General features: G+C 36.3%; 1 protein-coding gene across 4 annotated transcripts in view; it reads right to left on the bottom strand.

The window, feature by feature from the left end:
- Positions 1-22,555, bottom strand: part of LOC149818362 (uncharacterized) — a 134,574-nt gene that overhangs the window by 47,015 nt on the left and 65,004 nt on the right. For all 4 annotated transcript variants that reach the window (XR_016427158.1, XM_089984680.1, XM_089984679.1 and 1 more), the window contains 2 exons: positions 21,512-21,675; positions 21,334-21,420 (listed from right to left, as the gene is read on the bottom strand). Coding sequence is in view for 3 of the 4 variants with exons in the window: in XM_089984680.1 (XP_089840806.1) it covers positions 21,334-21,420; positions 21,512-21,675 (251 nt within the window). In the remaining variant the exon portion in view is untranslated. The remainder of the gene's footprint in view (positions 1-21,333; positions 21,421-21,511; positions 21,676-22,555) is intronic.

The following is a 22,555-nucleotide window of genomic DNA, read 5'->3' as shown; positions in this document are numbered from 1 at the left end:
TCATCAATATTCTCCTCGGGAAGAGAGTGTTGCTGACATCCCCGGTTGTACTAGTGGCAGAAGCATCTTCATCTGAGGTAATATTCAGATTGGTCTTGAATTTAGAAGTCGACCTGATCAAGAATCAGGTTATTTGGTGGAGTTTTGAAATTTCTGCAATTTGTTTAAGATTTTCTGAAAATCGTACCTAATAGGGTCCATATTTGGGAATTTTGCTGATTGTGACCAAATCTGTGGTTTTGGACCCCAAAAAGGGCTGTAATCAGAGGTCGTTTTCACCCTAGAAAGCAGTTAGAGGTGTTTTGGTGGGCTGATGTGGTGATTTGGAAAAGTTTTATTGTGTTTTGGCATTCCTATTTGTGGCGGTAACAATTTCTTTGTTGTTACACTTTGTTTTGGCTGCTACAATTGAGTTATTGTTGTAGTTGGTTGGTGTTGGTGGTATTTGGTCATCCTTTTGTGCAGTCTTAGTTGATTTTTTTACTATGTGATGTGTTTTTGATATGTTTTGGTATTAATACTTGTGTATTGGAGATAGTGTGGAGACTCTTGGTGAAGTTTTTGGTTGTGTGTTGAAGTTCGTGCTTGTGTACTGCTGTACACACTGCTTTGGATATTGATTCGGTGTTATTGCTTTCTTGTGCAGTTTCTGTAGTTGGGGTTTTTTATGTGAGGTATGGAGAAAGAAGGAATTCAGGTTATCCCAGTGAAGCTAGATGGGATCAATTACACTTACTGGGCTGATTTTATGACTATCGTTATAGTAGAAAAAGGGTTTGGGGGATACTTGAATGGTTCAAAGGTGAAACCCAAGCCCACTGATGTTGATTTTAACAAAGCTACAGAGGAATGAATTGGGAATAATCCAGGGTCAAGGCTTGGATAATACTAGGTTCAGTTCCAAAGAATTGCTATGAAACTTTTCGAGATTCAAGAAGCCAAAGATGCTTGGGCATATCTTAAACAAGTCTACAAGCAAGAGAATTGGGCTAGGCAATATCAGCTCAATCAAGAATTGAAGGGTATGCGTCAAAGAAACAAATCAATTAGAGAATTTTATTCAGATATGCAAAGTGTTTGAGATGAACTTGCACTGATGGAGGGTCAAGCAAAATGTGAAAAATGTGTAAGTATGAGATAGACCAAAGTTTCTTATGGCACTTAGACCAAAGTTTGATGGAGCGAGAAGTGACATTCTGCATCGTTCACTCTTACCATCAATCATTGATGTCCTAGTTGAATTGATTGCTAAAGAGACCATGATGAGGTCTATTGGAACCTATTCAACGGGTGACTGTCTTGGCAGCCCCCTAACAGTTGGCTGGCAGATTTGTCGGTAGAGGTGGTGGAAGAGCTGGAGGAAAAGGTGACTTGAGTTCTATTCAATGACATTTATAAGAACTTTGGTCACATGAAAAACTCTTGTCCAATGCTCAAGAAAAAAAAATATAGAGCTTATGTAGCATCTTCTAACGGTGAGAGTAGTAAGCCCAAGGTTGATCACACTGATATTAATGCTTAATTTGTTGATCTGCATGTTGAGGGAGCCTCAAATTCATTAGGCGGTGGTTAGCTTCAATTGTTAGAGAACATGCAACATCAATGCAACAACAGATCCAACAACTGCAACTTCTTGCCCAATCGGTTGTAGCCTCTCCTTCTGCTAATCATGCTTCTTCCGCTGGTACTGCTTTCTCAGGTATCTTAGGTTGCGCCACTGGTTGGTTAATAGACTCAGAGAATTCTTGTCATATGATAGCCCAAGAGCCTATCTTAACCAATTGTCAGCAGTGCAATGGCACTTTTCGTATTGCGGATAATTCTTCTATGCATGTCTCAAAAGTTGATTAAGTTACTTTTGACTCACATCCTGGTAGTAAGATTAATGTCTCTCAAGTTTATCATGTTTTATCTCTTGCTATAAATCTTATCTCATTTGGTCAAATTACCAAACTTAATTGTAATATTATTTTCTCTCCTTTTGATTGTATATTGGCTTGATACGAGATAACAGAAGAGATCGGATTAGGAGCTTTAGTTATAGAAGAGTTTGTTTTATAGCATCAGAGACAAGGTCATATTTTAAGCTCTAGGTTGCAGAAGTTGGTGTCATCAAAGAGTATTGGTGGGCGTCAGTTAGTTGTGTCCAATCATATTAGAGATTGTAAGAGTTAATGGTTGACAAAGGGTCATGCTTTGCCATTTGAGTCTAGCGATAGAAAGTCTGAAAGTCCTTTTGATCTTGTACATTCTGATATATGGGATCCTTCGTCACTCTTGTCAAAAGGAGATTCATCATATTTTATTACTTTCATTGATGATTGTACAAGATTTACTAGGTTATATTTTATAAAAAATAGAAGTGACAGCATGAGACGCGCGCCTCAATTAACTCAAGTCAAATGGGGGTCAAAGCCACCATTTGACCAAGATTTTGGGGCTAAGAGGGTCAGGCCTCTCTCTCTCTCTCTCTCTCTCTCTCTCTCTCTCTCTCTCTCTCTCTACTCTACTCTCACTGCATCTTGACTCTCCCTATCTCTGCATCTCATCTCTCCCTCTTCTCTCTTGCCTCTCGACTCTCCCTCTCTCTGCATCTTGTCTCTCCCTCCTCACTCTCGCCCCTCGACCCCCCCTCTCCCGTGTCTCGTCTCTAAGAAGAAAAAGAAATAGAAAAAGCAGAAGAAGAACAAGTGCAAAATCGACTCTCTCTCTCTCTTTCTACCGACAGGTACAATTAGACAAAAAAATTTATATTAGCCGTGTTGGAATTGCAAGGCTAAATACAATTTCCCTACCGGAGCAACCACAAACACATGTTTCTTGTAATTATTTAATGTCTATCTCCTGATAGCATTATCTCTCAAATATGGCAGGTGACATCAACTATAACAACACAACAACAACAACAAACAACAACTAATACATGTTTCCTGCTAAGATATAGAGAATATATATGAGCAAATTCCAAAAACTGCACTTTAAAGCTCATTTTTTATTTCTTCGATACTTATATAGATCAAGTTGTTGCATCAATGTTACTTTTACATGTTAATCTCATATTTTTTGGTATTTATTTGATATTTTCTATTTCTTATTGGTTGTTGCTTCATCAATAAAATATTTCTTTTATTTATTTGTATTTGTAGATATTTTTAAAGGTTTTTTTAAAAATTTTGAGGCTTACGCTTTATGCCTCGAGGCTTACACCTTGCTTCAGTTTTTGGTAGAGTACTACGCTACGCCTCAACGCTTTTCACAACATTGGCTATGATTAAGAATCAGTTTCCAGCTAAAATTAACATACTTTGAACTGACGATGGTGATGAATATGTCAGTTATGTATTTGAGAAGTTCCTGCAGGAGAAAGGCATAGTTCATTAAAGATCCAATCTCTACACGCCTGAGCAAAATAAAGTGGCTGAAAGAAAGAATAGACATATCTTGGAGACAGTAAGAGACTTTTTGGAGGTGAAGTACCCAAAGAATTTTGGACGGATATAGTTCAGTTGAGTATCTATAAGATAAACTATATGCCCTCGATTGTACTTAAAGGTATATCTCCATTTTAAAAATTGTAAAGAAGAACTCCAAATTACGATATGATGAGAGTATTTGGAAGTATATACTTTGTTCTTCTACCTGATAGATTTAGAGAAATGTTGTCTCCACGAGTTGTCAAGTGTTGCTTTCTCGGTTTTACTAATGGTTAAAAGAACTACAATTGTTATGACCTTATTGGAAGGGTGAAGGTATCCCGACATAGTTTTCATGAGGACATGCTATATTTCAATCAGAATGGTGAAAAGACAAGAGCCAAGTCTGACTTATCCTTCTAAGTTTTTTTGGTGAAAAGGAAGGTGTAAATGAAGGGGAGGAGATTAAGGGGAGCAAGTTCAGCCTAGAGATGGTAGGTTTGGACAAACCTACTCAAGAAGACATGAAAATGTTGTTGAAATCCCCTTCTTAGATCAAGGGGAGGTAGAGGCAGAGAGAAGAGAAAAGGCCAATTCTGATCTGATTCCTTCGTCAGCTGAATTCAGCCACAAAATTTAGAATCCCTATTAGAGTTGTTTTCTTCTTTTCCTAATCCTTCTCAGGTACGTAAAGCTCTAAATTTTTTATTTCTCCATCTTGTTTTATATCCTATCAGTCTTTTTCTCCTCAACATCATATCATTTTTAGCATTGATTGATTCTAATGTTGAACCTGAGTCTTATGTAGAGGCAGCAGAAAAATAAGAGTGGCAAAAAGCTATGGCTGAATAAATGAGTGCACTTGAGAGGATGCAGGCATGGGAATTGATAAAACCTCCACCAGGGAAGAATATTGTTGAGAGCAAGTGGGTATATAAGATAAAGACCAAGGTAGATGAATCAATTGAAAGATATAAGGCAAGATTAGTAGCCAACGATTATAGTCAGCAGTTTGAAATTGATTTTGCTGAGACCTTCGCTTCAGTAGCTCATATGACAACCATTTGTACATTACTCATTGCAGCCACATAATTGGATGTCAAGAATGCTTTCTTGATGAACATCTAGAAGAGGATGTGTATATGAAACCGCCACAAGGATATTGAGATCCACAGAGTAAGGTTTGCAGACTTTGCAGAGCATTATATGAAGCGTGGTTTGAGAAGTTTAGTTTAGCAGCAAAATCTCTTGGATTTGAACATTCTGTTAAATTATATTACTGAAACCTTGTAATCTTATATATTTTATATATATAAAGGATGATACATATACATATATGATATATATGTATATGTATCTATCCACTTATATACATAAAATATATATATTTCTTTATTTTAGCCATAGGGGTAGTTTAGTCATTTCCACAATTTTATGCACATTCATTTTCGTGAATGTGATTGTAATCTTTTTTTATTTTTCTAGTTTTCTTTTCTTTCTTTTTTCTTTCCTTTTGTACCAAAAGGTACCTTGGGGGGCCCAGTCAAATAGACATTGGGCCCCTCCAACGGTGGGTCACATTTGTGACCGTTGGAGGGGCTCCAACGTCTATGAGCGGAGCCCCTCTAAGGCCCCTTTATGCTTGTTATAAATAGGGGTTCTCCCCTTGTAACTTGTACGGCTTTGGGTCAAAGCCTATGTGTGGTCTAATAAAGTTTTTCATTCTTTTTTATGCCTTAGTGCATTTGTGAGATATTGTGGGTTGTGCCTTTGTGCACAAGCCTTCTAAGTGTTCTTATTGTGCACTTGTTTCCCATCAAGAACATCGTGTCTGTAATGAAGTAAACGGAATTAGATATAGAGAATGCTAAAGCATACCCAATATCCTATAAAGGACAACCACAAGAGTAATAGCAATAAACAAGTCCACATGGGACAAATACAAAAGCCAACCAAGAGCTTACAAATAAAAAGAGAATGTTATTGAGCAATAGGGCTTGAAAAAGCCTACTTTACAATGGGGTGAACACCCTTATTTATAAGGCTGAAAAGGGGAGAGAGAGAGCTGAAAAAGGAGACAGCATTGGGGGACTCAACTAGGAGTCGTTGGGCCCCCAACAGTCATATTAATGACCGTTGGGGGTCCCAACGACTCTTAATTGGGACCCCAAGCAATACACTAATTAAAAGAAAAAAGAAAAAGATAAAACTAAAAATAAAAAAAAGAAATAAAGAAAAAGAAAACAATAAAAAAATAAATGACAATACTGCCCCTATTGGGCAGATTTACAGAAATACCCATTATCGGGTATGAAGTAACACACACACACACACACATATATGTATACTTAAGTACATATGTTTTAACACCCTCCCTCAAGCTTTACGGGGAGATGACCAAAAGCTAGTTAAGTAGAAAGATAAAGCGAGGAGCAGCAAGAGCTTTGGTGAAGAAGTCCATCAACAGGTATTCGGATGTAACGTATGATAATGTGACAGTCCCAGTTAAATATTCATCACGTACATAGTGACAGTCCATCTCAATGTGTTTAGTATGCTCGCGGAAGGTGTGGTTGCTTGCAATATAAATGGCGCTTTTATTGTCACAACACATCTTCAAAGGTGTAGAGATGACTATGCTCATATCACTAAGAAGGCTGCGAAGCCATACAAGCTCCATGGTTGTAGTAGCCATTGCAAGATTTGCATATCCAGAAAATCATAGTCACCTAAAAACACACAGAAACTGGTAGTTGAGACTCTATCATTGGGATTTCCTCCTCAATCAGCATAAGCAATTAAATCAAGTGACGAAGATGAGAAAAGAAAAACTCCCTTGGTTATAGTGTTTTTAATGTATTTGATGATTCTCAATATTGCACTCATGTGCACCGTTGTGGGTGCATATTGAAACTGACTGAATGAACTACATGAGCAATGTCTGGTCAAGTGATAGATAAATATGTTAGGGACCCGACAAGTTGACGGTAGGGAGTGAGATCTTCAAGAAGAGTTTTATCCTTCAATCTTAATTTGGTATTGATAACTTCAGAGGTTTTTGTCTTCTTGTCGTCAGAAATGTCGGACTTTGAACAAATGTCAGCTGCAAGTTTTAGTTGAGAAAGAATGTACCCTCTAGGGGAGTACGCCACTTCAATACCTAAAAAATAACTCAAGAATCCCAGATCAGACATGTCAAAATTTTCTTTTAAAACTTTCTTGATATCATTAAATCCCTGCTTATCACTTCCAGTGATAATCATATCATCTACGTAAAGCAAGAGAATAACCACCAAAGACCCTGTACTTTTCATAAAAAGAGCAGTGTCAGTATAGCAAGACTGAAAACCCAAGCGTGACATTACATTGTTAAATTTATCATGCCAAGTTTTGGGGGCTTGTTTTAATTCATATAAAGCTTTGTTAAGTTTAAAAATTTATTATTACCAATACATACCCCTGGCAGAAGATCCATGTAAACCTCTTCATTTAGTTTACCATTTAAAAATACATTTTTAACATCTAATTGATAAATAGGTCATTTTTTAATAGAAGCAACAGCAATAAGGGTCCTAACACTGGTCATTATAGCAACCGGGGTGAAGGTTTTCTCATAATCAATATCGTATTCTTGAGAGTATCATTTAGCTACTAACCTAGCTTTGTAGCGTTTTAAAGACCCATCGCTCTTAATTTTGACTTTATAGACCCATCTGCATTCTATAGATTTTTTTTCATAGGTAATAAAGTTATTTCCCAAGTTTTTGTTTTTTCAAGAGCACTAAGTTCTAAGCTCATGGCTTCAACCCATGGGGAAAAAATTTTAGCCTCATTATAGTGGGATGGTTCATGGAATGAGTGTAACACAATTAGGCATGTCCTATATTTTGGTGTTAGTGAATCATACGAAACAAACCTGTTAGGGGGATTGGAGATACGACTGGATCTTCTAAGTAAAGTTTCCTCTATGCTAGAATCCTAGGAGTATTTTTTCAATGCATTCATGGGAACTTATTGACCATGCCCAGTATAGGTTTGAATTGGTCTACTATTAATGATATTGTTTTCATCAACATTTTCATTTTCAAAATTGTCCAAAGGAGTGTCCTCTTGGTCATTCGCGGAATTTTCATTAGGAATCACTTCTTCTTGAGGAAGAAGATCAAACAAGAAGGCATATTCGCTTTCATTAACGTATTCAGTTTTTTCAAAACCATTTTTATTTTTAAAAAAGGTTACATCTTTAGACACATATAGTTTGTTATTTTTGGAGTCGAAGCATCTAAATCCTTTTTTATTTTCTCCATGACCTAATAATACACATTCAACAGCTTTTGGTGATAATTTATCTCTTTTATGTGAAAGAACAAAACATTTACAACAAAAAAATCTTAACCTATTGAAATCGGGTATTCTTTCAAATAGTTTTTCATAGGGAGATATATTTTGCAAAGATGATGATATCATTCTATTTATCAAATAAATTGATGTTAGAGCGGCTTCGGCCCAAAAAAAAAATTAGAATTTCTTTTGAAATAAGAAGTCTTAGCAGTTTCCAAAATGTGACTATGTTTTCTTTTGGCTAAACCATTTTGTTGAGGAGTTCAAGGACAAGATTTTTGCTGGCAAATGCCATTAGTTTCTAGATAATTTTGAAACTCTTTTGACAAGTATTCTACACCCGAATCGGACCTAAGGACAGAGATATTACTTGAGAATTAATTTTTGAGTCATATGAAATTTCTTAAAAAATGAGAAGACATCGTATTTTAAGTTAAAGAAAATAAATCCATACATATCTAGTAAAGTCATCAATAAACGTAACATAATATGAATAGCCCCCTTTTGATATGACAGAAGAAGACCCCCATACATCCGAATGAACTAAATCAAAAAGCCTCTTAGACACAAAAGTTATATTTGGAAAAGGAGTGGATTTCATTTTTACAAAAATACAATCCTTACAAACAAAAAATTTCTCGTTACAAAATTTTTTCCCCAAGGGAAAAGAATACATTTTTGAGAAACTTTGATATGTAAGTCTTTTATGTAAAGTCTCAAAATTTTTATCTTGGACATAATTACAAAAAAAGTTGGTGGGGAGTTTCAAGCATTTCATGTAATAGAGATCCCCCTCCTATGGCCTTGCCCAATCTGCTTCCCGGACCGGAGATCCTGTGCAGAGCAATCCTTATTTGAGAAAGAGATTTCACATCCATGATCACAAATTTGAGAAACGGAGGAGAGAAGGTTTAAATTTAGTTGTGGAACAATTCTAACACTTGGCACAAGAAAATTTTTAAGAGAGCTTAATGTTCCAATACTTTTGATTTGTAAAGATGTTCCATCGGCAATTGAAACATAAGAGGTTTTTGAATTAAAACATAAGTCGGATAGCCCATTTTCAACCGGTGTCATATGAAAAAAAACTCCTGAGTCAAGGATCCAAGAAGACATACCTGGAGGAGAGGAGAGGCGATGGCGGCACCGGATGTAGATGGAGATTTGAGTAGAATTTGAAGCGCCTTTGATAGTTGAGCAAAAGAATATGAATTTTTTCCTTTGGTTATATCTTTCTTCCTTGGAGTGGTTTCTTCAACGGAAGGAACTCTAGGTTTGGGAGCTTCATTTATCTTGGAGCAATTTGGTCTAATGTGTCCCGGCTCTTGACAATGATGGCATATGACCTTCTTATAGTTACCATTATAGTCATTTTGCCTCCCAAAATGTGGAGGCTTGTAGGTCTTAACATGGTTGTCGAGCTTGGATACGGCTAAGACTTTATCTCCTTTTATCACGCCAAGACGGGTTTCTTCTTGGCATATTTCGGCAACCGCGTCTTCTAGGAGAAGAGGTTTAGATCTATGGAGGAGAGAAGATTTAACTTGCTCATAATCGGGCCTAAGCTCATGTAAAAATTGAAAAAAGTGTTATTTTTCCATTTGTTCTCTTCTAAGCTCTATATCTTCGCTAGCCACCCACTTGGGTTCCAAGAGAGAGAGCTCATCCCATAAGAGATTAAGAGAGCTAAAGTAGTCCCAGACACACATGTCTCATTGCTTAATGGTACAAATCTTTTCTTGAAGAAATAATTGTCTAGTGAGGTCTTTTTGTGTGTACATACCGTTCATAAAGAACTATCTCTCGTTAGCTTTATGAAATTTGGCAATATTTGCACAAATTTTCAACTCCACATTGTTCATAAACCATGCAAGTATTTTTGCATGTTTACTCTCCCAATCCTCAATCTTGGATTGATATTCTTCAATCGCCTTGATTTGCGCAACTCCTTCCAAAGTCTTTTCTTGATCTCCTTCCATTTTGGTAAGTTGAAGTTGAGGTTCCGGAACGGTGCCCATCACATAACCCCAAAGCTTTTTGCCTTTGAGGTTGTTCACTATAGCGGATGCCCATAATAAATAGTTTGAACCATTTAGCTTGAAAGAAAGATCTATCTTTTGTTCACCCTCTATGATGATAAGAGAGAAACGAGAAATACAACTTTAACAAGAATCAAGAGCACAACCTTACTATGATACAATGTAACGAAGTAAGCGGAATTAGATATAAAGAATGCTAAAGCATACCCAATGTCCTATAAAGGACAACCACAAGAATAATAGCAATGAACAAGTCCACAAGGGACAAATACAAAAGCCAACCAAGAGCTTACAAATAAAAAGAGAATGTTAATGAGCAATAGGGGTTGGAAAAGCCTACTTTACAATGAGGTGAACACTCTTAGTTATACAGCTCAAAAAGGAAGTGAGAGAGCTGAAAAAGAAGACAGCATTGGGGGGACTCAACTAGGAGTCGTTGGCCCCCCAATGGTCATATTAATGACCGTTGGGGTTCCCAACAACTCTTAGTTGGGACCCCCAAGGCAATACACTAATTAAAATAAAAAAGAAAAAGATAAAACTAAAAATAAGAAAAAGAAATAAAGAAAAAGAAAACAGTAAAAAAATAAATGACAATACTGCCTCTAATGGGCAGGTTTACAGAAATACCCATTATCAGGTATGAAGTACTCTCTCTCTCTCTCTCTCTCTCTCTCTCTCTCTCTCTCTCTATATATATATATATATATATATATATATATATATATATATATACTTAAGTACATATGTTTCTACAGTGTCTTGATCATAGTGCCCTTTTAAAGACACTTTCACATGGTATCAGAGCAAGGTTGAAGAAAGAAGATCGTGTGGTTCCTCACCTCTTTTGAGTGCTTCGAAAAACGTGCTTTCAAAATTTTGGTAATTGGCATGGACTCTTCTCTTCATCCAATATTTTAGAAGCCTCTTTTGCCGAGAAAGATCTAAAATTCTTTTGTGGTACGTATTTCTTTCTCTTATTTCTCCTCTCTAATAGGTGAAAAAAATCTCTTTTTTTCTCTTGGTTTTAAAGTTAATGGCTCCAATTATCATGTTTGGACCGGAAACATGGAGGCCCATATTAAAGGAAAATGGCTTTGGGGCTATGTCCAAGGCTCGATTCCAGAACCGAAACCTAAAATCGCATTGATAGAACAAGGAGAAATAAAGATCCTTGAAGGAGAAGAAAGAGCCAAGGCTCTTGAAGACTATAGTGAGAAACATGAAGAATGGGAGATAAGGAATTTCAAAATCCTATCATGGATTTTCTCATCAGTTGAGACAAGGATTAATGTCAACATCATCAAGTACAAGAAAGCCTCTCAAGCGTGGGAATACCTTGAAAAGACGTACACTTCAAGGGATTTGTCCCACAAGTATTATCTTCAAAAAATGGCCTTGACCCTTCAACAAAACGAAATGACTATTAGAGAGTATTTTTTGGAATTATCGTTGTTATACTTGAGCCCAAATGGAGTGGAGAGGCTATTGAACTTAGGCATAAACAATTAGAAGAGGATCACTTTTTTAACTTTCTGAATGGGTTGATGCTCGAATTCGAGTAAATTTGATCCTCCCTCCTTTCCTCTTTCACTTCCCCCTCTCTTGAAGATGTAATTACAAAACTAAGTGGGGAAGAGACTCGTATGGGCATAAACAAAAATAACCCAAGTGTTCTAGCCACATCTTCCAACCATGAAGAAAGCGAAGGTGTTAATGTTGTCTCAAGACCGAGGAACAACTTAAGAATCTACAAGCCTCCCCACTTCAAGAATCAAAGCCAAGGTACGAGTGGTCAAGGCGGAAAGAAAGATTATAGCAAGCTTATGTGCCACTTTTGTAAAGAACTGGGACACATCAAGCCAATTTGTCCAAAATGGAAGAAGTTGTTAGCTATGGCTACCACATCCCAACCTCAAAAGGAAGAGTGCTCATCATCCTCAAATGAAGCTCTCTCGTTACAACAAATTGTGGATGCACTTCAACCTTTTCTCAAAAGAGCAATTTTTGAAGTCGCCATGTCAACCTCTTCACCTCCCGGTAAGACCTCTTGGCTTTTAGATTCGGGTGTTTCATTTCATATGTCCCCAAGTATTAGTACCTTTTTTCGAATACTCAAACAATCTTTCAGCATCCTTCGTTTCAACCGCGAATGTAACATCTCTTGAAGTAAAAGGAATTGAAAATTTTGAAAAACAAGGGTTCTTTGTCCCAAAAATTAGATTTACACCAAAATTAAACTTCAACTTGCTTTCGGTTTCTCAACTCTCGCATCATGGGTGTGATAAAATTTTCATCTAACAAATGTTGGATACAAGATTGTCGGTTCGGGAGGTTGATTCGGGAAGACTCTAGGAAGGGAGATCTATATTATGTTGATTCCCTTCAAATTCCAAAGAACCCTTTTTATAATGTTGTCCAACAAAAAAATATTAATATATGGCACAAGAGACTTTGACATCTAAATGTTGTAAAAATTTCTTACTTACCTTTTGTTAAACACCTATGTAAAAGTGATTTCATTTGTAACGATTGTATTCTTGGGAAAATAAAAAAATACTTTTTTATCAAAGAACTATGTTTACAATAAGACCTTTTGAAATTGTTCATTCGGATATATGGGGACCGGCACCAGTTTTATCAAAAGGGGGTTTTGTGTATTATGTATTTTTTTTTTGACGACTACACAAGATATTGTTGGATATGTTTTCTTAAGCACAAATATGAAGTCTTTTCGAATTTCAAAACCTATCATATGATGATTAAAAATAAATTTAATGGAAACCTTACAATTTTCAGAACCGACTCTAGGGGAAAATATCTCTCAAGTGAATTCAAAATTTATCTTGAAAGTCATGGTATTCCTCATCAAAGATCTTGTTCAAAAACTCCTCAGCAAAATGGATTAGCCGAAAGAAAGTATAGATATATAATAGAGACAACTCGAATCCTTCTTATTTCTCAAAACAGCCCAAAAGGTTTTTGGGCAGAAGCTGCCTTAACATCTGTTTATCTTATAAATCGACTACCATCTAAAAATTTAAACAAAATCTTGCCTTTCGAAATGTTGTATACCAAAGAACCTGACTATAGTCGATTGAGAATTTTCGGTTACAAGTGCTTTGTTCTTACTGACAAGAACGATAAGCTATCACCGAAAGCCATTGCATGTGCTTTTCTTGGTTATTCTGAAACTCAAAAAGGGTTTCGATGTTATGAAGTTAAGAATGATAAGTTATATGTTTCCAAAAATGTGAGTTTTCTAAAAAATGTTAATGGTTTTGAGAAAAGTGAATCTTATGAAGAAAATATGGATTATTCCTTTTTATTTGAGTTGTTAGCGAAAGATGATGATAATAATAATAATGAACTCACTTATGATGATGATAATGATAATGAAGATGAGGAAAATATTTCCTCTCGTCCATCTACCTACCAACACAGTGACGAAGGAACATCGAGAGATCCTATAACATATACTCATAGAGACAGAAACAGTTTTAGGAGTGCAACTGAAAAATACAGTGAACCTAGTGGCCCCACTTCAACAAATGAAGAAAACCTACGAAGAACTGAGAGAAATAGAAAGGTACCTTCTAGGTTCATCTCATATGACTCTTTCAAAGCTAAACATAGAGTTTGTCTTAGTGCCATTCACTCTTATGTAGAACCCAGAAACTTTGAAGAAGCCAAAAAGAATGATGAATAGTTAAAAGCGATGAAATGTGAGCTTACAGCTCTCAACAGGGCGAAAACTTGAGAATTTCAAGATCTTCCCAAAAGTAAGAAAGCAATAGGGTGTAGATGGGTATTTAAGGTAAAAACTAAGAGCGACGAATCTCTTGAGAAATATAAAGTTCGGCTAGTTGCGAAGGGATATAGTCAATAATACAGGATTGACTATGAAGAAATATTTGCCCCTGTGGCCTGAATGGTCACCGTCGGATGCCTCATCATTGTTGCCTCAATTAACAAATGGAACATCGATCAAATGAATGTTAAAAACGCCTTTTTAAATAGTGATCTGAACGAAGAAGTATATATGAATGACCCGTCAGGAATGAAGACTCTCAAAGGAAAAGTGTTTCGTATTCGAAAAACACTATATGGTTTAAAACAAGCCCCAAAGGCTTGGTATAATAGATTTAATTATGTAATGTTAGAAAATGGTTTTTCATCCTGTTTCACTGACACTTCTTTGTTTGTTAGAAAAAAAATGCAAGGATAGTCATTATGTTTTTGTATGTGGATGATATGCTAATAACTAAAAGTGATATTAAAGAAGTTAAAAGCATAAAATCAATTTTAAAGGATAGATTTGAAATGTCTGATTTGAAATTTCTAACCTATTTTCTGGGTATTGAAGTGGCATACTCAAATAGACGTTGGGCCCCTCCAACGGTGGGTCACATTTGTGACCGTTGGAGGGGCTCCAACGTCTATGAGTGGAGCCCAAGGCCCCTTTATACTTGTTATAAATAGGAGTTCTCCCCTTGTAACTTGTAGGGCTTTGGGTCAAAGCCTATGTGTGATCTAATAAAGTTTTCCATTCCCTTTTTATGCCTTAGTGCATTTGTGAGATATTGTGGGTTGTGCCTTTGTGCACAAGTGTTCTAAGTGTTCTTATTGTGCACTTGTTTTCCATCAAGAACATTGTGTCTTGATTATAGTGTCCTTTTAAAGACACTTTCACACATTCATCATGACCCTGCCGTGTTAGTGCCTTCCTTTGTGCTCAGGAAGTGCATATTACTTTTCTATATAGATGATATGATTCTCACAAGGGATGACTCGAAAAGAGTTGATGAGACCAAGAAGAAGTTGGCTAGCATGTTTGAGATGAAAGACCTGGGGCATCTAAAATATTCCCTTGGTCTGAAGATAGCATACTCACCAAGGAGATTGTACTTGTCCCAACATAAGTATGCAATAGATTTGGTGGTAAAGGCAAAGCTGGCAGATGATTCAAGAGTCAATTCTCCCCTGAAAGCAAACTTTAAGATGAGAGTCACAATTGGTGTAGAGCTAGATAATCATGTAGTATACAGGCAGCTAGTTGGGAGTCTCATATACTTGACCATATCAAGACCAAATATTACTTATGCATTTCAGGTAGTCACTCAATTTATAAGTGCTCTCAGGACAATTCATTTAGCTGCAGTACTCAAGATTATCATGTAATGAAAAGAGGCGGAAGCACCAATAGAGTAAAAGCACTCTTTAAGAGTGACCACAAGGGCGAAGAACACAAACACCAAAGGTGTACACACAAAACTCACAAAAGTAGAAAATTACTTAAAGTCATAAGTTGAATATTATTGAAGAAAGGAAGAGAAGGGTGAAAACCCAATGCTTTACATGAGGAAAAACCTCCTCTATTTATAGAGGAGGGAGTCATAAGAAGGGGACCACAAGGGGCTCCCATGTAGTCGTTGGGAGCCCCAACGGTCATAAATCTAACCGTTGGGACCCCAACGACTACATGTGGGGGGCCCTTGTGGTCTTACAAAAAGCAAAAAAGAAAAAAGAAAAAAGGAAAAAGAAAAAAGGAAGAAAGGAAAAAATACAAAAAGAAAAAAGATTACATGTGGTTTTACAAAAATACCCCTATCGGGTATTTTGATGAAAGAAAGAGAAAAAATTGTATATATATACATATATGTATATATATACTTATATATATATATAAGTATATATACTTATATATATAAGTATATGTATATATATATACATAATTTAACACGCCCCCTCAAACTTTACGGGGAGAAGACCGAAAGTTTGCCAAGAAGAAACATAAATCGTGGAGTTAGGAGCGCTTTAGTGAAGAAGTCAGCTAGTTGATATTCTGAAGTGACGTATGGTAATGTGATAGTTCCTCTGAGGAATTCATCTCGAACGTAGTGGCAATCCATCTCGATATGCTTGGTCCGTTCATGAAACGTATGATTGCTTGCAATGTAGATCGCACTTTTGTTGTCACAGCAGAGCTTGGTGGGTGAGGAGATAAGGACACTCATGTCCCCAAGGAGTCCTCTGAGCCACACGATTTCCATTGTTGTCATTGTCATAGCCCGATATTCAGCTTCAGTGGATGATAAAGAGACCTTTTGTTGCTTCTTACATCTCCACGAGATGAGCGATTCACCTAAAAAAATGCAAAGACTAGTAATTGAGATACGATCATTGGGATTTCCTCCCCAGTCAGCATCAGTAAAAGAAGTTAATTCAAGAGATGAGGAAGAGGATAAGAAGAGTCCCTTGGAGATGGTATTTTTGATGTATCACACAATTCTCATTACGGCTGCCATATGAACCGTAGTAGGGGCATGCTGAAACTGGCTTGCTGCATGAACTGCATGAGCTATATTCGGACGTGTGATGGATAGATAGGTGAGGGATCCAATTAATTGACAGAAGGGGGTTGGATCCTCAAGAAGAACACCATCTTCAAGTCTCAGTTTTGCATTGATAACTTCGGGAGTCTCAATTTTCTTTTCATCAGATATTCTTGATTTGGTACAAATTTCTGCAGCTAATTTCATTTGAGATAGGATGTATCCTCGCGTGGTATAAGTCACTTCAATTCCTAAAAAATATCTCAAGTATCCAAGATCAGACATAAAAAGTTTCTTTTAATATAAACTTTACATCATTTACCCCCTTTTTGTCATTCTCAGTGATGACCATATCATCAACATATAGCAGAAGCATAACAATAGAGTCACCTGTCTTCTTAACAAAAAGAGCAGTGTCAGTATAGCAAGAAGAAAATCATAAATTGATTAATACATTACTAAACTTGTCATACCAAGCTTTAGGAGCTTGCTTAAGTCCATATAAAACCTTTTTTAATTTCAAATTTTTTTATTTAAATTCATACCTGGAGGAGGTTCCATATAAACTTCTTCATTTAAATTTCCATTCAAAAAGGCATTTTTGACATCAAGTTGAAAGATAGGTCATTTTTTAACAGAGGCTATAGCAATAATAGCTCGAACACTAGTCATTCGAGCAACTGGGGCAAAAGTTTCATCATAATCTACCCCATATTCTTGGGCATATCCTTTGGCTACTAACCTAGCCTTATATCTTTCTAATGAACCATCACTCTTAGTTTTTACTTTAAAAACTCATCTACATCCAATGGGTTTCTTGCCATTAGGAGGATCAATGATTTCCCAAGTTTGTGCCTTTTTAAGAGCATTAAGTTCTAGTTCCATAGCTTCATTCCAATGAGCATATTGTTTAGCATCATTGTAACGAGATGGTTCATGAAAGGAGTAAAGAGCAAGTAGACATGCTCGAAAGTTAGGAGAAAAAGAATCATAAGAAACAAATCTATTTGGTACTTTGGAAATACGATTTGATCTTCTTTGAGAGGTTATTTCGATCAACTCACTTTGAGAGAATTTTTCAAGGGCACAAGGAGGATTTCTTTCATTCCTTCTAGAGTAGACTTGTATTTGTCTTGACACATTTTCTTCTAAATTTTGATCCTCATTTGGATGTTCAAAATGATCTTCAATAAGAGGTTCACTAAGATCAATATGATCATCTATGATGTTTTCTTGAGGCAACAAGTCAAATAAAAAGGAATAATCAATATTTTCATTTGGTTGGTGCGAAAAACCATTTTCTTCTTATAGGAATGTGACATCTTTTGAAATATAAAGTTTGTTTTTTAGTATGTCAAAACATCGATAACCTTTTTGTTTTTCGCCATATCCTAAGAAAACACATTCAATAGCCCTAGGAGAAAGTTTATCATTTTTGTGAGTTAGAACAAAGCATTTACATCCAAAAAATCTTAGTCTTTTATAATCGAGAGACATATTGTAAAGTTTTTCAAATAGAGAAAGATTTTTCAAAGAAGATGAAGGGGTTCTATTGATAAGGTATGTTGAGGTTAGAACCGCTTCGGCCCAAAAGGATTTTGGAATATTTTTTGAAATTAATAATGTTCTTGTGGTTTCTATTATGTGTGTATACTTTCTTTCCGCAAGACCATTTTGTTGCGGAGTGTTGGGACAAGAACGTTGATGACAAATTCCATTTTCTTTTAAATAGCTTTGAAAATCATTGGACATATATTCGCCTCACGAATCGGACCTAAGAATAGATAGATTTTCCAAAAATTGATTTTTAACCATCGCATGGAATTCTTTAAAGAAGGAGAAAACTTCGGATTTGCGACTTAGGAAGTAATCCATGTAAATCGAGTGAAGTCATCAATAAAGACCACATAGTACGAAAATCCTCCTTTAGACAAAATAGGAGAAGGTCCCCACACATCGGAATGAACAAGTTCAAAAGGTCGAGTGGTGAAGTAACTTCTTTAAGGAAATGGAGTAGCTTTGGATTTCCCAAAAATGCAATCTTTACAAGTCATGTGATTGTCTTTACAAGTATTGTTTAAAAAAGGAAAAAGAGACATTTTTACAAAATTTGGATGACCAAGTCTCTCATGCCAAATTTCAATACTTTTGTCTTTTACAAGATTGCAAGATGACTTAGATGGAAGAGTCAAAAAATCCAAAAAATAGAGATCACCCCTTCTATGGCCTTGCCCAATCAGCTTCCCTGACTGGAGATCCTGCACGGTGCAATCTTTAGGTGAGAAAGAGACTTGGCATCCATGATCGATGATTTGGGAAACGGAAAAAAGATTTAAATTAATTTTTGGAACGATTCTAACTTTAGGAACGAAAAAGTTTTGAGAATTTTTAAAATCAAGTGTTCCAATACTTTCAATTTTCAAAGATGTTCCATCGGCCGTTGAAACATAAGAGGACATGGGTTCGGAAAAAATATTTGAAAGAAAGTTTTTATGAGATGTCATATGAAAAGAAGCATCGGAGTCTAGTATCCACATACCTGGAGGTGATGAAGAATAGGCGATGGCGGCTCCGGATGTTGAAGAAGAATTGAGAAGATGTTGGAGAACTTCGGAGATGTGATTAAGAGTTTCTTTGATATCTCCCTCTTTGCACTTTCTTCTTCCTTCTTTGGAGAATTTTCTCCAACCGCGGCTACCTTTCCCTTAAGTTTGGGACAAACCGGTCTAATGTGTCCCGGTTCATTACAATAATGACATATCACTCCCTTTCTAGGCCCATTAATATTTTTGTTAAAGTGAGGAGGTCTATATGCTTTTACATTTGATTCGGGCCTAGTAACAGCCAAAACTCCATCACTCTTAACACTTAAGCCAAGTCGAGTTTCCTCTTGGCATATTTCGGCAAGGGCGTTTTCAATGGGTAAGGCTTTGCTTCTATGGAGAAGAGATGCCCTAACGTGTTCAAATTCTGGGCGAAATCCATGAAGAAATTGAAAAAAGTGCTTCTTTTCAATTTGTTCCCTTCTTAACTCAATATCTTCCGGAGCCACCCATTTAGGCTCAAGAAGAGCGAGTTCATCCCAAAGAGAGGTAAGAGAGCTAAAGTAGTCCCGGACACTCATATCCATTTGTTTGGTGGAACGGATTTTTTCTTGACAAAAAAATTGTCGAGCAAGATCATTTTGGGTATACATACCCTTAAGGAAAAACCATGCCTCATTGGCCCTTCTAAATTTGGCAATATTAGCACAATTTTTAAGATCTACATTGTTCATAAACCATGCCAAAATTTTGGCATGGTTACTCTCCCAATCCTCAACTTTGGATTGATGGTCATTGATAGCTTTGATGCGCTCATCGCCATCTAAAGCTTTTTCAGCCTCATTTTCGATTTTAGTGAGAACAAGAGAGGGTTCGGGAGTAGTTCTCATAACAAAACCCCAAAGTTTCTTACCTCTTAGATGATTTTCCATAGCGGAGGCCCACATAAGATAGTTGGACCCATTGAGCTTAAAAGAAAGCTCAACTTTAGAATCACATTCCATCAGCACCAAATATTCTTCCTTTCTTCAAAAGCTTGAGAGGCACACATTCCAAGATAACAAAGAGAAGCACAATCACCAACCGAGCTCTGATACCATGTAATGAAAAGAGGCGGAAGCACCAATAGAGTAAAAGCACTCTTTAAGAGTGACCACAAGGGCGAAGAACACAAACACCAAAGGTGTACACACAAAACTCATAAAAGTAGAAAATGACTTAAAGTCAATAGTTGAATATTATTGACGAAAGGAAGAGAAGAGTGAAAACCCAATGCTTTACAAGAGGAAAAACCTCCTCTATTTATAGAGGAGGGAGTCATAAAAAGGGGACCACAAGGGGCTCCCATGTAGTCGTTGGGAGCCCAAACAGTCATAAATCTGACCGTTGGGACCCCAACGACTACATGTGGGGGGCCCTTGTGGTCTTACAAAAAGCAAAAAAGAAAAAAGAAAAAAGGAAAAAGAAAAAAGGAAGAAAGGAAAAAATACAAAAAGAAAAAAGATTACATGTGGTTTTACCAAAATACCCCTATCGGGTATTTTGATGAAAGAAAGAGAAAAAACTGTATATATACATATATGTATATATATACTTATATATATACGTATGTATATATATAAGTATATGTATGTATATATACATAATTTAACATATCAGATATGTGAGACATTATGTATGTTCTTTTTATCATCTTCAGACATGGTGCTAAGGGCCTTTTGTGATACTGATTTTGGAGGCTCTGGTAGAGATCATCTCTCTACTACTGGTTTACGTATTTTTCTTGGAATAATTTCTCTGGTCTCATAGAAAAGCAAGAAGCAACAAAGGGTAGCCTTATCCACAGCGAAAGTTGAGTACAGAGCTATGGCTCAAGTCACTGCTGAAATTATTTAGATATGATGGTTAATGGGTGAATTTGGGGACTCCATTATGGGCAAGACTCATTTATATTATAACAATATGAGTGCTATTCATATTGCCAAGAATCCAAAGTTTCATGAGTGAACCAAGCACATTGAAATAGATTGTAACTATACAAGGAAGGCTTGTGAAGATGAGTTATTTCTTTGGAGCATGTGGGCTCAAGGAATCATATTGCAGATATATTTGCTAAGAGTCTTGCTCCTCATTTCAACTCATTCATTTCCAAACTTGGAATGATTTCGTTGCATCATCCCAAGTTTAAAGGGGAGTGTTAAGAATACTGTAAAACAATGTATTACTAGTCATGTGCTGCCCCCCTCTTTTATTTGGTATTCTTTTGTACATTATAGCATTATCAGGGGCAGTTTTGTCTGTACAGCTTTATTTTATTTTGTCTAGTAGTATTCTTAGTGAGAGTCGACCCTTAAAAAGAAACTCTCCTACTCTTTATGAAATATGAGGTCGTTCCTAACTTCTTCTTTGTGCTCTATATGAAACCCTGATGCATGATTTCAGTTTGAATAAATAGAAAGCAGCAGTGAGTTCAAAATACAAAATTCTTCTCAATGTGTTTTGCAAATATTAAACTGCAATTTTAGTACAGAGTTAATCATTTTGAAACACTTGACAATGGGTGCTTCAAGGCTTATCAAAAAGTCTCAAATCAAAATCAAACAATTCAAACTCAATTACAAAGTGAGAAGTCTTTGTAGGTACAGGAGTATAAGAATCATACCTGTGAACCATGTAGAAGTAAAAATCTACTTGCAGAGTCGGGGGGAGATACAGAAGCACTAATTTTGTAAGAACAATGAGGGTCAACCTGCAGAGTTCATGCTACAATCAGTATAAAACCCATACACATCGAGGACACCTAACAGGAAAGTTGAGAACCAACAAATGGAGGCTAATACCATTAGCAATACAGTGGTTTTGTCAGACCCTTTATGCGAATCCCACATTGCAGGTGATGAATCTACAATAACTCTGTCAAGATATAAATTTGGAATAACATGCAAACCAGATGTAGAGTCCCAAGCAAGTGCCACAGGTGGAAAACAACGCAGTTTGCAGAGGCCTGAAATAAATATAACAGTTTTAATCAACAATTCATGCCACCAGGAATATGCGCATGATTGGAAATCTTTTGAACAGTTCGATAACATTGAACACTATGCTTTAGGCATAAATACAGAGAGCAATGTAAAGTGCAAAATTGAGATCCCTGAATATATAAAGAGCAGCATTAGAAAAAACTAGGGAGATTATTGCTGCCAGTTCACAATATAATAAATCATTCTCAAGAAATTTACTAGGCTTTAAACAGGTGACAAACCTGCATGACTAATTTGGACCTGATCAGCAAAATATCATCATACAGTAAATAACATTCAGACAAAATTCAACCATTTTAGGCACCCTGACTACACGATTTGCTTTGGATGGATCCATAATTCAATTGAGCTTCACCAATTTCCTTTTTCTATTTGTTAATTCATCAAACTGTGTAGGCTGTACATGCACATACTGCACAGGGTGGTAACCCTCATAATTGTTCCACATCAGCTGTGGCCCATTTGAATTTCTCCAAAGAAAATAAATGAGCAAATATTCGAAAAAAGGACAGCCACCCTGTCAAATGACACTTGTTTTCTGCTGATCTCCAATTTTCTCTAAGTCATAAGATAGGCTACAGCATTATTACTCAAAAACAAAACTCTTGTTCTGCATCAACTCCATATTGAGTAGGCAGATGCAGAAAACGGGTTTCGTTTTTTCTTGGCACCAACCAAGTTTAAACCATTTCTGCCAACACAAGCATGGCCTACTTGCTCAAAATGGCTAGGAATATAGGATATTTCATGAAAAACAAATTCCAATGAAAAATAACTTGTTAATTGCTTACAAGTTCAATAAATAGTTACACAGACATGTAGACTATCACAATGTAAAAGAAT

This window comes from Nuphar pumila, chromosome 13 (assembly GCF_984573655.1).
Source record: "Nuphar pumila chromosome 13, dmNupPumi1.hap1.1, whole genome shotgun sequence".
Classification (NCBI taxonomy): Eukaryota; Viridiplantae; Streptophyta; class Magnoliopsida; order Nymphaeales; family Nymphaeaceae; genus Nuphar; species Nuphar pumila.
The sequence above is the reverse complement of the archived record's forward strand: the minus strand, read 5'-3'. Positions and strand labels throughout refer to the sequence as shown.